Source organism: Uranotaenia lowii, chromosome 2 (assembly GCF_029784155.1).
Source record: "Uranotaenia lowii strain MFRU-FL chromosome 2, ASM2978415v1, whole genome shotgun sequence".
NCBI classification, from domain to species: Eukaryota; Metazoa; Arthropoda; class Insecta; order Diptera; family Culicidae; genus Uranotaenia; species Uranotaenia lowii.
The window spans coordinates 151,497,084-151,512,706 of record NC_073692.1 but is presented as its reverse complement, the minus strand read 5'-3'; the positions used below and the strand labels follow the sequence as shown (position 1 = coordinate 151,512,706).

General features: G+C 37.2%; 1 protein-coding gene across 7 annotated transcripts; it reads right to left on the bottom strand.

Moving 5' to 3' along the window:
• Positions 1 to 20: 20 nt before the first annotated feature.
• On the bottom strand, positions 21 to 11,277 carry LOC129748787 (uncharacterized). 7 transcript variants are annotated; one of them, XM_055743534.1, is made up of 4 exons: positions 10,917 to 11,276; positions 10,178 to 10,392; positions 9,807 to 10,112; positions 22 to 891 (listed from the first exon to the last, which is right to left on the bottom strand). In XM_055743534.1, the coding sequence occupies exons 2-4, from the start codon at positions 10,313 to 10,315 to the stop codon at positions 82 to 84; spliced, it is 1,254 nt and encodes a 417-aa protein (XP_055599509.1). In that variant the 5' UTR covers positions 10,316 to 10,392; positions 10,917 to 11,276; the 3' UTR covers positions 22 to 81. The 7 variants fall into 7 exon arrangements, with proteins under 7 accessions (XP_055599512.1, XP_055599509.1, XP_055599510.1 ...); XM_055743535.1 differs by having other exon boundaries at positions 10,178 to 10,377; XM_055743536.1 differs by having other exon boundaries at positions 10,178 to 10,377; positions 10,997 to 11,276.
• Between the last annotated feature and the right edge of the window lie 4,346 nt (positions 11,278 to 15,623).

Below are 15,623 nucleotides of genomic sequence, written 5' to 3'. Positions count from 1 at the left end.
CGCTAGTTGATAGACGATATTTCATATAAAATGTTTAATTCACAAAAAAAAAATTACTTGAATAAATTTATACACAATGTTTCACTGAATTGGTAAAGCAGGTCTCACATAAATCTTCGCTCCGAACCGTTGCGCCAGGAATCGTTTGCGAACTTCCCGCAACTGTTTCGCTACCAGCATCACGTTTTGGTCTGCCTCGTTCAGATCTTTCTTCAGCGTTTCTTGGTAGGTGTTGTGCACCCACTGGACAGATTTTTCGACGTTGTGCTGGAATCCTTCCAGGACGTGTTTGGTGTGCCGATAGCGATCTCGATTGGCCATATCTGTTAGCATGTAAACTAGACCATGTTTGACTGCCGTCTGTTGTCGGGGAGTGACATGAGGAATTTCCACCTGAGGAAGTGCTGCATGGGCTGCTTCTAGAGCTATCAAAGCTCCATGGCAAGCGGTACGACAATCTAAAGCTAATGCCACCTTTTCCGGTGCATTTTGAGAGGGTCCAACAAGATTCCAGAATTCTACAGCCTGCAAAACTCCTTTGGCTGCAGCACGCATAAAAGCACCCGCTGCACGCCACTGTTCCGAAACGCCACCCAAACGATCCCGAATTTCCCGCAACGATTCAAGTTCACTATCGAAGCGCTCTTCCGCTAAAGAGCTATAGGTTCCGTTGTTAGCCGCTGCCAGTAGGTGATCCAGCTCCAGATACAACACTTTTAGCCGCCCGAAACTCTGCCTCAAGTGGAGTGCCCGGTCTCTTGCATGGTCTATCATATCGGCCCGGAAACGTTCCGATTCCAGTTCCATTGCCGAGCGGGAAATGCGAGCGATGAACTCTTCCTGGCGAGCTGCCTTGTCCGGGTTCAAGGCGATGTCTAACTTGATTGCTATCTGATTAAAAGAATAGAGAGAAATTTTTTTTAATGCTGATACATCCGATTGATTCTGAGCCGCTTATTATGTCAATGCAATATATTTCGTCCATATTCATGAAAATCTTGATTTCGAACGCATGCAGAAAATTTAAAAAAAAAAAAAGTTGGAATAAAAGGTACGTCCCAAAAAATACATAAGACAGCCAAAATTTTAAAAGTGAATCAATTATACCGTTTATTTGTTATTCACATTGTTTTCCGTCACACGACGTAACTTGATGAACATAATTTTTAAAATTCTCTCGGTCCATGGTACCTGTTCTGCAATTCTCTGATACCTCCTAGTGATGTTTGAATTCATAGTGACAAATTTGTTCCGGCCTAATGATCAGTAGGAACGGCTCATGTTATTCACATTCAATTTAATTGATTTATAAAACTTACAACAAAAAAAGAGTAATCATAACTCAAAAGTAAAGCCACCGAAAAAATAGCAATTTAATGTTTTTTACATACTTAGACTATATTTCATGTTTACCACTCCACACGTGTGAAATGTCAGGCGAGTGGATACCTTTTACTTGAAACATTTTCGATTGTTTGGAACTTCATTAGTAAAATAAAAAAAACGAGCTCGTTTGAAGTATGTGTGAATGCACGCTCTCAAACCAATGGGCTCGCTATCCGCGATGCCAGGTAAATATTTGACGTTTTGTAGTTAGGACAAATGTATGGCCGTTTTCAAAAGCTTTCCAAATGCTTTCCAAAAGCTCCCTAGCTAATCTCAACTCTTCTGTGGAGGACATGGTGTCACTAGTGTTTGCTTAATAACTCCCATACATGGGAATTCCGTTTCTCAGTTTCTAATGCATAAGTAGTTAGCGTGAATTTAGAGCTAATGAGTTACAATTTAAGGAAGCTTTTCATCAACATGCCCTCTAGCCTAAAATATCAACACCTAGAAAGCTTTCTCCTATTGTCGCACTAATGCCTGTCTATCCACCTTTCTTTCATATTTCTATAAAAATAAAAAAAACTTCTCACTTGTTTTTCATTCCGCCGAGCATGCCACTTAAAATTAGAATCCTGATGAATTTTGCAAGTTTGTTTTTGAAGGCCGAGAAAAAACCTTCGGCGTTTAACAAAAATCAATCACATGTAAAAAAAAACTTTATAAATTATTTTTCGAATCAATACTGTGAGCGGGGGATACATACCATGCAAAAAAAAACAATCCACGTTTTTTTTGTTTCAATTTTAATCGTTTTACCATCATTATGGCATCCGCGACTTTATATCAACGTGTGTTCGATGTATACTCTTGGACGGACTCGCGGACAACGGCTGACTTGCCAACTGAGCTATATCACATAATCTAAGACGAATCATGAGATCATGAAATCTAAGATGGCGGTTTCCGTCTGACTTCAAAGTGCTTCAAATGGATGAAAATCGAATGAAAACCCACAATATGGGTATAAGGTGAAAGGACTCAATTAGTACATTGAACGAAATCGGGCGATTTATTTTAAAGGGTCATTACAATAATTGTTATTGTTATCTTATTCTAATCGCCGCTGGGATATATTCTTATTTAATTTTTGGCATTTCGGCGAGTTGTGAAAATTCAAGGTAGAATATTTAGAAAGAACATGAAAGTATTATAGGTGGAAAGATCAAAGCTAGAGCGCTTTGGGTAGAAGAAATTGAATAGTTGGTGAAAATGTGAGCAGGGCTTTTGTTGTGTGAACAGCTTTTTAACTACTTGCGTGATTCTTTGCCGCGCGCCGTTTCAATGTTGATAGGAAGCGATGAAGAAACCCATCGCATTCCTACCCACATTGAAACACGGACGGGTCGAACACATGTGAGATTGTGACCGACCCGGTCGGACACAATCTCACATGTGTTCGACCCGTCCGTGTTTCAATGTGGGTAGGAATGCGATGGGTTTCTTCATCGCTTCCTATCAACATTGAAACGGCGCGCGGCAAAGAATCACGCAAGTAGTTAAAAAGCTGTTCACACAACAAAAGCCCTGCTCACATTTTCACCAACTATTCAATTTCTTCTACCCAAAGCGCTCTAGCTTTGATCTTTCCACCTATAATACTTTCATGTTCTTTCTAAATATTCTACCTTGAATTTTCACAACTCGCCGAAATGCCAAAAATTAAATAAGAATAATTGTTATTATTTATGGTTCGCATACAAGCTTACGATTTACTCACTAAAAAGACCGGGAAATTCAATAAATTTAACAGTTAGGTCTCAAAAGAGATTTGCCCATTAAAACTTATAGGAAAATCTAATGAATCTCATCAGTCCCTCTCGATCGGTAGAACGTATAAGAAAATCTAATAAATTATACAGTTTCGATAAATAATACATTATACATTTGCTCAGAGATTTTGTTCTTTTTTTGTATTGCTGTTCAACTTAAATTGAAGTTTATTAATGTAAACCCTTCCGTACAAAAAAGTGAAGCTCAACAAATAGAACGGTATGTATGTATTTTGTGTATTTTTAAAAGATGCGTGCAAAATTTTCTAATGATCACGACAGTTTCTATTAAAGCAACATTTTCATATTTCTTTTGTGGTTTTCAGAATATTTATACAATTAAAAGCAAACAGTACCAAAATGAAAATAGACGCCTTAGATCCTCAAATGGGGAGGATGATTTAATATTTGTTTTTCGTTCACGGAATCAACTCACCCATCAATGGTATTGACCGCGAAATTTCGAGTCTCTGTGCTAACGAGAAGAAAGGTGAGATGATGTGAAACTTTGTTTTTAATATGTGAAATTAAATCATTCCTCTTGATTTCAGATTTGTTTTTGTTATTTTCAACTTTTCTAAACCGAGAACCTCTTTAAGCCGGAAGCTTGGGTTTCGGATCCTCACCATTCTAACACCAGTGCTGCGCCATAGTGAATGCTCAGTGATTAATTATTTGAAATTTGATAGCGGCTGGAAAAGAAACAATAAAATTTTCAAAGTAAACATAAATTAGCTGTATCCCACTTTTTTTCGGAAAGAAAATACGAATAGAAATCATAAAAAATAAAACCATAACACAAGACACCCAAACTATTTATATTCCATTATTTTGAACTGTAATCATTAAAAACTTGAAGGGGGCTTGTGATATAGCTCAGTTGGCAAGTCTGTTGTCTCCTGAGCCGATGTCCGCGAGTTCGAGCCCGAGAGTAAACATCGAACACAGTTGTACCGGATAAGTTTTTCAATAACGATCCGCCAACTGCAACGTTGATAAAGTCGCGAATGCCATAAAGATGGTAAAACGACTATAATCGAAACAATAAATATAAATATTAAAAACTTGAAGATTTTTAACGTTCATTGGAATTTCCGATAAATTTTATCAAAAACTTAAACCATGCATAGCATTCGATGAGCAAACTCGTAATAAGTATTAGATTTTCTATTAGTGCAAAAACACTAGAATTTCGATATTGTTCGTAGCCCGATTTCGTTCAGTGAGATGTCGAATTTCACTGTCGGACGCTATGGTACGCAATCTTGAAATCAAATATAACGGCTTTCGCACATCTTGACTAAATGTAAATGACTAAAAATTGTATGAAAAAAATCTAACAAAACTATGACAAAATTATGGAAAAAATAACAATATTATGAAACAAAAATCTGAAACTCTAACAATACTAAAAGAAAAATATGACAAATGTGATAAAAATATGACAAAAATATAAAAAAAAAAATGCAAAAATTTGATAAATTTGACAACAAAATGACAAAGCCATGACCAAAATGTAAAAAAAATTAACTATAAATATGACAGAGGACAGTAATTCGACAACAAAATTTAAAAAAAATCTATCAAAAGTTAAATGGAATAATGGAAAATATGACAAATGTGATAAAAACATATCAACTGTAATAACTTATGGAAAATGCAAATATGACACAGTTTTGCAATAAAATAACAGTGATATGACAATACTGTGACAAAAATATTAATAATGTAAAAAAAAATATGACAAAGCTATGAAAAATATGATAAAAATGTAACAAAACTACTACTACTACAAAAAAAAAAACAAAATTATGACAAAAAATTGACAAAGGTTTGTTATAGTTCTGCCAGATTTTTGTCACTTTTTTGTCAATTTTTTCTCAAATTTTTTTCATTTTTTTATTTGTTGTATTTTTGTCACAGTCCAGTCAGATTTTTTTCCATTTAATTGTAGTTTTTTTTTCATAGTTTTGTCTTTTTTGGTTCTATTCTAGTCGTTCCAATATCTTCTCTTCATATTGGAAATCTTATCTGGTCCAACTGTGTTCGATGATTACTCTCGGATTTGAACGACCATCGGCTTAGGAGGCAACAAATTTCCAACTAAGCTACAGATATCACAAGCCCAATGTTTTGTCTTTTGCTGAATTTTTTAAATATTTTATAATTTTCTGTAATTTAACTGACGTTTTTTTTTTTTCATCATTATGTCATTTGATTTGACATATATTTGTCAGAATTTTGTTATATTTTTATCTCATTCTTCATGATTTTGTCATATTTTTATCATTATTTTGTCAAATTGTTGTCATTATTTTATCATATTCTTGCCCATGTTTTCCATTTTAATCTCAAAATTTTGTCATATTTTTATCACCTTTTTCATGGTTTTATCATATGTTTGTAAGGTTTTTGTAATACATATTGATTTTGATTTATTAGGTCACATTTGGATATTTTTTGTAATATTTGTCTTTATATCAGTTCTGAAAAATTTGTGTCATTTTATTTTCAAATTTTTATCATAATTTTGTAATATTTTTGAACATTTGCCATAGTTATGCCATTTTTGGATTATTTTTCATAATTTTGTAATACTGGTCATTTTGTTGGCATAATTTTTCGGCACATTTGTCGTGATTTATTGAAAATTTCGTCATTTGTCACTATTTTGTTTGTCATATTTTTGTCATAGTTCTTTCATGTTTTTGTCATTTGATTGTGAAATTTTAGTAATAGTTTTTCATATTTTTGCCAGAGTTTTGTTACATGTATGTCATTATTTTGCGTAATTTTTATTACACTGGTCATATTTTTGTAAATATCTTTCGGTGCTTTTTTAAGATTTTTCAAACATTTGTATAATTTTTGTCAGTCATTTTTTAACTACTTTTTGGGCCCTTTCTCTCATTACTCATATTGTAGATGGTTCATGCGATTTTCAGTTATTTCAATCACTTCAGGGTTTCATGTGGTTTTCAATCATTTCCAGCAATTTAAAGTTGAGCGAAAGCCGCCATATTGGATTTCAAGATGGCTTCGTACAAAGAATTTCAACTTTTAACCGTTCAGCCCTACACCCTATATACACAATTTGTGGGGGTTTCATGCCACCGTTCGTTTATTACCAGTTCCAATTTGTTTCCATTGGAAAAGACTGAAACCGCGTTATTTGCTAAAACCTCGTTAAAAAATCGCGCATTTTCCACAACCATTCGAGTAACGGCGATAATAATTAAATAGGTAATCAAACTTTTGAAAAACCATTTTTGGGAAATTATCATTTTCGATGAAAAATACCCGAGAGAGTATTTTCAGTGTATGTCCGGATAAACTGAATTATTTCGCACGATCGAGCCGGTTCTTCGCGCGAAAATTCGCTTGTGCTGTGGCCGGTCGATGTTTTTTTCAACGTGTTTCAATGAGAAGCGGATTATCGCGCAAATTAGAAATTCGCTTCACGCTCACTGTGTTTTCGACCTTAGACTTTAAATAACGTAAAATGAATAGTTGTAGCTGAATATTTTTGTCTGAGAAACATATTTGAGTTACATTACGAGGTTTTCAAAAGTATGTTCAAAAAATTTTGTACAAATCGATTAAGAAACAAGAGTAATATGGCGATTTAAAGCGAAGAGTGTAAAATTGACAATCATGACTTAATCCGGATTTTTATGTCTGGGCTTTCAGAAAGCACCCGAATAAAGTTTCAAGCCGCCAAACTTCCAGTAGTGTCATATTGACACTCATGAGCTAACTAGGGTCAATCGTGTTTACGAATGTAGCTCTTATGCATAAAGGCTGCTTAGGCCCTCTGACTCTGAGTATCTATTTTATTAACAATTAACAGTTGACTGTTTATGTGAATTAAAATTATGGTTTTCACTTAAAACACTGGATATTTTTTGCACCTATCCCTCGAAATTTCCTTCCGTTACCTATACCAAGGCGTTAAATTGTGTCTTCTATATATATAAAAATGAATGTTTGTCTGTCTGTCTGTTCCCTATAGACTCGGAAACTACTGAACCGATCATCGTCAAAACTGGCATCTGAGGGTTTTTGAGGCCGGGGATGGTTTCTGTAATAGTAAAAACTCCATCCGACTTAAGGAAGGAGAGGCTTCCATACAAAATTTGTAGTTTTTTGAAACAAATTAAAGTCATGACATCCATTTTCTTGAGATTTTTTTTTCCTTTGGGCGGTTTGTTTTTCGTCTCTATGGTCGAGGCGTCGCAAAGCATACTGATCAGTAGGAATATTTTGGCGCGTATTTCTCAGCCTGGGGTTTGTTTTTCGTCTCCATGGGCGAGACAAACGTCGACGCAAGAGGATAGTAACCAAAGCACACTGTTCATTGATTGCTGGAAAATTTAACAATAAGGCGCCTGTTTCTCAAACACGTGGGGCGATATGCAACCTAGATGTGTTTTTTTCTTGCTTATTTGATTTGTACACAGCACGTGGTAATAAATGACGCCTAGATGTGACACGGATTGGTATTTTATCAATCGAATCAAAACCAATTGAAAGATTTGCAAAAATACTTCCATATTTAGTTCGTGTCAATGTAGGTAGCATTCGACTTTTCATTCAAGGAACATTAGAACATGTTCAAACGTTCAACTTTTTTTGTTAAAAAAAATTAAAAATTATGTTTTCTTCTAGAAATTGTTACTTCGGCCCAAATACACAACTGAAACGAATTTAGAAATGAAAATGGGAGCTTTTTATTTTAAATAATTCTGAAAAAAACCATCGTACTTTTTGCTTACATACCAGTTCAAGTACGTACTTAACATGAAAAGTGTTTTTGTGTTACATGGATGCATAAAAGAGACTTTTGATCCGCTTCGTTTTTGAAAAGTGAGACTTTACAACTGATATTAAACTGGACGCAAAATTTTTAAGAGAAATTTGTAGTTTTCCCTAAAAGTGTTAAAAACAATATTCCCTTCTGTCAACTTACACGGTGGGGCAAGGGCAAACGTCGAACTTTTAAGAAATTCATCTTCAAAATGATTCAATATGTTGGAAAGACCAGAAGGGGTATTCCGAATGTTGAAACTGCAGCGGATATTGAACATTCTTAAATGTCTTTGTAAATGAAGGCCATTCCCTTTGAACAGCATTCCTTAAAAGTGGAGTAACAAACATAAATTTATATTGCAGGAATACTGCAGATACATATATCAGTGAAACTTGATAGAACAAAAAACAGGAATTCGTATTAAAGCCATTACTCTGACGCATCTGTAAATAAGCTTTGCATTGACACTTGCCCCAATATACGGGACAAATGTAAACTTAAAAATTTGTTTTTGCCTACATTTTTGAATATTTGACTTTCAAAGAGAAAATTAAAAAAAAAACGCTGAGAACTTATTTAGTGATGCAACTGATATTTTTTTTAAATATTTATATGTTTACCGTAGTAAATTTATTTAATAAAAAAAGAAATTTGCACTGTATTGAATTCATAACTAATTCAATATATTTTTCATTACCATGATAAGTGCTGTTTGGGTAACGAGCCGGTTAAATTTGCCTACCTTCTTCAAGCAGTGGGGGACAAAATTGAAAAAGATGGGAGAGCTTCCATGTAAATTTAAGATAAAGAGCTTTTCGAAGAAGGGACCATATTTTAAAAAGTTTTTTTGGGTACAGAGTACAAATTTCAGATCTTGAAAAACGAGTTTAGAGATCAAGTTTCAGTAAATAATACATACCATCTTTGAATTGCTATTCAGAACAGAACTGCAGCTGCAGCTCTCATTTCAAAGTTGTTGGTTCTGAAGTATGATGAGGTTTGATTTAAAACAATGCTCTCTAAAATCTAAATTTTAATAAATTTTCACAAATTAAATGTATTTCCGGAAGGTGTAGCAAAGCACAACGGGTCAGCTAGTTATTTATAAACAATTTTTAGCCTCGTAGTTGCTACAAAGCACGTAATAATAAAAAAAAACAGCGCAAATATTCAAAACAAATAGAGTCAAACATGAATAAATAAAGCCGAACCAACTTCGTGAATCTCTTGGTAAGTCTGTCTACTTCCTCATAGAAACTATCACCATTCATATCACCAGAGTGGCTCCAGAGAGTGAAGCTATCAAATAATATTGTTTTGTCCTTTCGTGGATTTTCTCAAACTTATTTTTGTCGATTCTGTTAAAGAATGGGATTAAAAAATTGTTTCTGACCTCACTCAATTTGAGATTTAATTTTTACCCTGGACTTGCCGTAGCGTTCAATTTAAGGTTTAAATTATTGCGCTTTTTACTCTATCTGTCAGGCGGCCTTTGTAGTGAATTTCAATCTAGGCAAGCATAATACTGGCTCTGCCATTTGGTAGTGATTATGATTGAGTGAAATGCTAGTCATCAATTCGAACTGTCATGTAAATATCTCTTGAAAGTCTGCATAAAGCAAATGAGATTCTCAAAAAAGTTGTCTGTAAAAGTGCACTTAATAAAGCGTTTAATGCATGTGTTACGATAGAAATATTTTATACGCGGTATGGAGACCATAAAAACGAGATTATCATGAATACGGAATCAGCACTAATGCTGTTGTAAGCTACAAGTCTTGACGAAATCAAAGCTCCAAATTTTTGTTCACAGCGATTATAACATTTGTAATACATACTCGACGAACCTTGGCCGTATCATCCACTGATTGGCTGGCGGTGTCCGGTCCCATTTTGGAAGCATCTGGAATCCCATTAGGGATGTCAACCATTTTACTGGTGTCCATCATAAGTTTGCTGTTGCCGCGCAATTGCTGATGGTGACTGTACAGCTCGTCATTGTTGCGAAACTGTTCGTCGAAGAGTTTTGTCAAATGATCCACCCACGCTTCCGCCGTTAGAAGTCGCGGTCCCGGACAGGTGCTTTCCAGCAGACAGATCTCTTCGTCCAGCCGTTGGTATGCTTGGGGAACAGTTTCCGCAACCTTTTGGAAGGTAATTGTTTAATATTTTTTCACATGATTGTTTGACCACGGAATATGATAGTTACCTTTGGTACTACAGCCGGTAAGTCGTAGGGAATTCCAGGTGTTAATCCTGGAACGGACTTTGCTCCCGGTTTTTGAACGGGAGTGTTGGGATGAGTATATTCTTCGACTGGCTCGGAAGTTGATGAGGAACATCCCATGGCAAAAAATGGCTCCCGCACTTGAAACCCTCACATCCTGCTTCATGCTCGATGAGTAATAACTGAAATTATTCTAGCTGTTGGACGTTAGCATAAACGAGCCTTGCATGTCAATCATCTGACGCGGGATCGGGAATTGGAAACGAGGGTGGGGAAGTCGAGACACTACTGTTTTCCCAGTTATGTGGATTATCGATTTGCCCTCCGGTAAGCTTCCGTGACCATGACAGGTGAAAAATTTCGTGAGATAACCAATCTAACACTCTTTATAAGGCCATTGGAGCCAAAGGGGTATAAGTGCATAAAAGCTACTTTCGAGAAAACACGTTTGATTTCGTTCAAAAAAAAAGTATGAAATATAAATTTCAAAAATCTGAAAAATTCACCAAATGTTGATGAAACTATGAATAATCGTTTGACATTATAAACAAAAAATCGATTATTTTTGCCCTTACATACCTTTGGCTCTGAGGGCCTCATACGTAAATTCCAGGGCTGTGAATTCTTATAACCACTTGGAGAGTCGAAGGATTGAATACCGCTTCCATAATCAATGTTCTAGTCCTTTCGCTGTCAATGATTAATAACATGAATAGCTTACCAGATTTCCAAAATAAGGGACTTCATTCCAAATGTTTGACTGACCGCACTTAATTCATAGTGGACGTGAATACCGCATACCTGACCTATCTCCAATCGACCCTGGAACCTACAATGAATGAACCAACCCTGATTGGGGTGCAGCAAGGATTCTTGGGGCTGTGCGATGGTAAGTCACGGCATGGGGAGTGAGCGTTCACTTTTGACGATTGCTGTTTATTTGACTTGCTCAATTGTGCAGTGAAAGTGTTTGTACACCATCGGTAATCATACTATCAATCATTCACATCCGCGCCCTCTTGTTTCTTAACTATAGGCTTTGGAGATAGGCTTTAAAGGACGGTAGACTAGCACAGTTTTCTAGAAAAACGGTCGAAATGGATGGTACGTGTTTCTTTAAGAATTTCACACAAAGTTTTTTTTTTAAATGGTATAAAACTGCCACTACAAACTAGGGTGGCAATGGATTTAAGGTTAAAATTTCGTTATCAAATATTATAACCGATCTTATATATTTTGTTGCTTTGTCCAAAAAACTAACTCGTGCCAAGTTCACTTCAGTAGGAGTGGATTTAGGGGTGGACTAAGGGAGACTGAAATGAACAACATTTTTTTTTTTAAGTTACAGAAAAATCACAAAGCTTACAAAAAAGATTAAAAATGCCAAAATATCAAAAAATTACAAAGCTTGCAAAAACAGAAAAAGAACGAAAATAAACCCATTTTCGACATCCTGTATTTTTTGTTCATTTTGTAGCTTTTGTAGATTAAGTATTTTCAGTAAATTTTGTTATTTTAGTCGTTCGTATCATATTGGTTTAGTTTTTAGTATTATTGCATTGGATCAATTATGGTGACAAAAACGGGACAAAAAAGTGACAAAGTCGGAGGTAGAAAAAACCGGGGGCAGACAAAGTATTATAAGTTTTATAGTAGCCATCTTACTGGGTCACCAAATCGGGGATTCACTGTATTTACTATGATTAAAGTGTCGGTGGAATATAAATGTATGTATGTGAAAAACTGGAAATATTGCAAAAATTTTAATCGCGTTTTTCTCGACTGCACATTTTTTTTTCTCATGACACAATCTTGCATGGAACAGCAGTATTAATCATTTAAAATTAGTGTTTACTCCCTTATTTCGATTTGTAATTTATCTCATTAGAAATTTGAATCAGTTTAAATTTGTCCTTCTTTTTTTTGGTAATTTTTGGAAATTTATTTATAATAAAAAAAAACTACTTTTTTCTGATTAATCCCCCTACAAGTTGTAGTAGATAGATCATGGAATGAGAAGAACAATAAAAATAATTTATCCGATTATGAAAAAATATATGAAGAAAAATAATAATGATGATGAATCATAAGATTTAGCAGTTTTTCGTTTATTATACAAAATAGATTAAAAAAAAAAGATTTATGATCATGAATTTCTATTTTGAATTAAGCGTGCATCTTCATCAAGGAAATACGGTAGTATGAGTGAATAAGAAATTCGGTGGCTTCTCAAAGCCCAAACATGAACAAGATCGTCATTCTATAAACAAGTTTTGGTAAGCATAGTCACGCTAAACGAAGGAAGAAAAAAAGTCACTACACAAGTGAGATAAAATTCTCTATTATATGTTTTAGCTCATTGATGTCTTCGACAAACTTGTTTAAAATCAAATTTTCAACAACTTTGTTTCAGATATCAAGTCTCTAAAATAATTATTATCCAAGGCATTTAGCTCTAAATCAGGTCGCGGAAGACTACGCGCAATCGGTCGAAGCAGCGCTGCCGGCAGAGGGCGAACTTGACGAAGCCCCTCTCGAGGACTGTTGGGATACCATCAAGACAGCCATCAACAGTGATGCGGAGAACGTCATCGGTTATGGGGAGCGTACTCGACGGAACGACTGGTTCGACGAGTAGTATAGGAGGGTGATGGACGAAGAGAATGCCGCGCGGGCGGCAGTAGTGCAAAGAGGCACCCGTCGAAATGTGGAAAATCACCGACAGCGGAAGAGACAGCGAGTCTAAACTTTCCAGGAGAAAAAGCGCTGCCTGGAGGAGGAGGAGCTCGAGGAGCTGGAGCAGCTGCATCGTTCCCAAGAAACACGAAAGTTCTATCAGAAACTCAACGCATCCCGCAAAGGCTTCGTGCCGCAAGCCGAAATGTGCTGGGATAAGGACGGGGGCATCCTGACGGAGAATCGTGAAGTTATCAAAAGGTGGAAGCAGCACTTCGATGAACACCTGAACGGCACACATGCAGGAGTCCAAGACGGTGGGGGAAGGTACATCGCCGGCGTAGACAACGACATAGAGGAGCCACTCCCAACGATGAGTGAAGTTAAGGAAGCCATTCGCCTGCCGAATAGAAACAAGTCGGCTGGGAAGGATGGCATCGCAGCTGAACTCATCAAAATGGGCCCGGACAAGTTGGCCGATTGCCTACACCGGTTGATAGTCCGGATCTGGGACATAGAACAGCTACCGGAGGAGTGGAAGGAGGGGGTAATATACCCCATTTACAAGAAGGGCGAAAAATTGGACTTTGTGAACTACCGAGCGATCACTGTCCTCAATGCTGCCTACAAAGTGTTGTCCCGAATCCTACTCCGCCGCCTAACGCCACAAGCAAACAGATTCGTGGGAAGTCATCAGGCCGGCTTCATGGAGGGACGGTCAACGACGGACCAGATATTCACATTACGGCAAATCCTCCAAAAATGCCGGGAACACCAAGTCCCTACGCACCATCTATTCATCGACTTTCAAAGCCGCATACGACACGATCGACCGTAACGAGCTATGGAAAATCGTGGACGAGAACGGCTTTTCCGGGAAGCTGATAAGACTGATCAAGGCGACGATAGATGGAACGCTGTGCTGTGTGCGGATTTCAGGTAAATTGTCGAGTTCATTCGAATCGCGCAGGGGGCTTCGACAAGGTGATGGTCTATCCTGCATGATGTTCAACGTGGCGCTAGAAGGTGTTATTCGACGAGCGGTGGGCGAAATGCGGGGCACGATTTTCAACAGATCCAGTCAACTTATCTGCTTTGCCGATGACATTGATATAGTCGGCAGATCATTTGCGGCGGTGGAGGAGATCTACCGCAAACTGAAACGCGAAGCAGGAAGGATTGGGTTGATGATTAATACGTCCAAGACGAAGTACATGCTGGCCTGCGGATCCGAGACCGACCGAACCCGCTTGTCCAGTAATAACAAGGTCACGATCGACGGCGACGAGCTGGAGATAGTCGAAGACTTTGTCTATCTCGGCTCACTGGTGACCGCAGACAATGACACCAGCCGTGAGATCCGGAGGCGAATTATCAGCGGAAGTCATGCCTACTATGGACTCAACAAACAATTGCGGTCGAGAAGACTTAGCCCTCGCACGAAGTGTAACCTGTATATGACGCTCATTAGACCGGTTGTTCTCTACGGGCACGAGACATGGATATTGCTCGAGGAGGACCTGCGTACACTCGGAGTATTCGAGCGACGAGTGTTAAGAACCATCTTTGGCGGCGTACAGGAGGACGGAGTGTGGAGGCGAAGGATGAACCACGAGCTCGCGCGACTCTACGGCGAACCCAGTATCCAGAAGGTGGTGAAGGATACGCTGGGCAGAACATGTTGCGAGAATGCCGGACGAAATGCAAAACAGGTGTTCGCTACGAATCCGGTAGGAACAAGACGAGCGGGAGCGCAACGAGCGAGGTGGTTGGACCAAGTGGAGCGTGATCTGGCGAACGTGGGGTGCCGGAGGAACTGGAGAACGGTTGCCATGGACCGAGTGAATTTTAGGAATTATGTTCGTCAAGTTATGTCGTGAGACGGAATACTATGTAAATAATAACGTGTTTCCAGAATTAAGCACACGAGAGGCATTCTTTCTTACAATAGTATATCTACACTGCCTGCCAAAAGTTTGGGGTTCCGGTTCAAAATCAAGAAAATTTTGTTTGCCAATATCTCAGCCAACTTATGATGACACATTGCATATCTTTTGATATCATTCAAAAAATCACGAGCAAAAAGTATATGTTCTGCCAAATAAATGCGTAATAATTCATAAGATGACAAAGTTTTGGACAAAACCAATTTTCAGGCATTTTCAAACAGTCAGATATTTTAGTAAAACTTATCAGAAAATAATCAATCTTTGGTTGAAGCTTTCATGAGGACAAGGAAAAATTTGACTAAGTAAATATGAACAAAGCAAGTACAACTTTAAAGATTTAGAAGAAGCTCTACAGATAGTGATACGTCGTTTGATAACAGAGATACAGATGATATGATTCACGAAATGATTCAAAAATGACAAACTCGTAAATAAAATTTTATAAAGTTTTCGAGAAATTTAATTAAAAAAAAAGCGAAGATCCCGTAATTCTTCGTAAACCTTGTGGTTGTGTATTCCCAAGTAACCATAAGCACTAAAACATAGCCCATAGTTCTGTGTCTATGATGTGTGAGGGTGTTTTTCTACTTCATGCTTCATTCATGAAGAACACACGATAGCCTTTGCAATTAATGATATGCGGGATTTTTAGTCTTTCTAAGGCTTTGTTTCTATGTAAGGTACACCGGGGTAAGTGGGGACGGTTTTTCGTATAGTTCATCTTTAAAAAATCATTAAAAAATCAGCAGTGGGTCAATTTTGATAAAATCGCGTTCAATGTGATGCAGAACATGTTGTTCACA

Coding starts and splice junctions, on each gene's coding strand:
- LOC129748787 (XM_055743534.1), bottom strand. CDS start 10,315: ATGGGATGTTCCTCATCAACTTCCGAGCCAGTCGAAGAATATACTCAT. Junction 10,113..10,177: donor TACCGGCTGTAGTACCAAAG/GTAACTATCATA, acceptor ACCTTCCAAAAG/GTTGCGGAAACTGTTCCCCA. Junction 892..9,806: donor ATACGGCCAAGGTTCGTCGA/GTATGTATTACA, acceptor TCTTTTAATCAG/ATAGCAATCAAGTTAGACAT.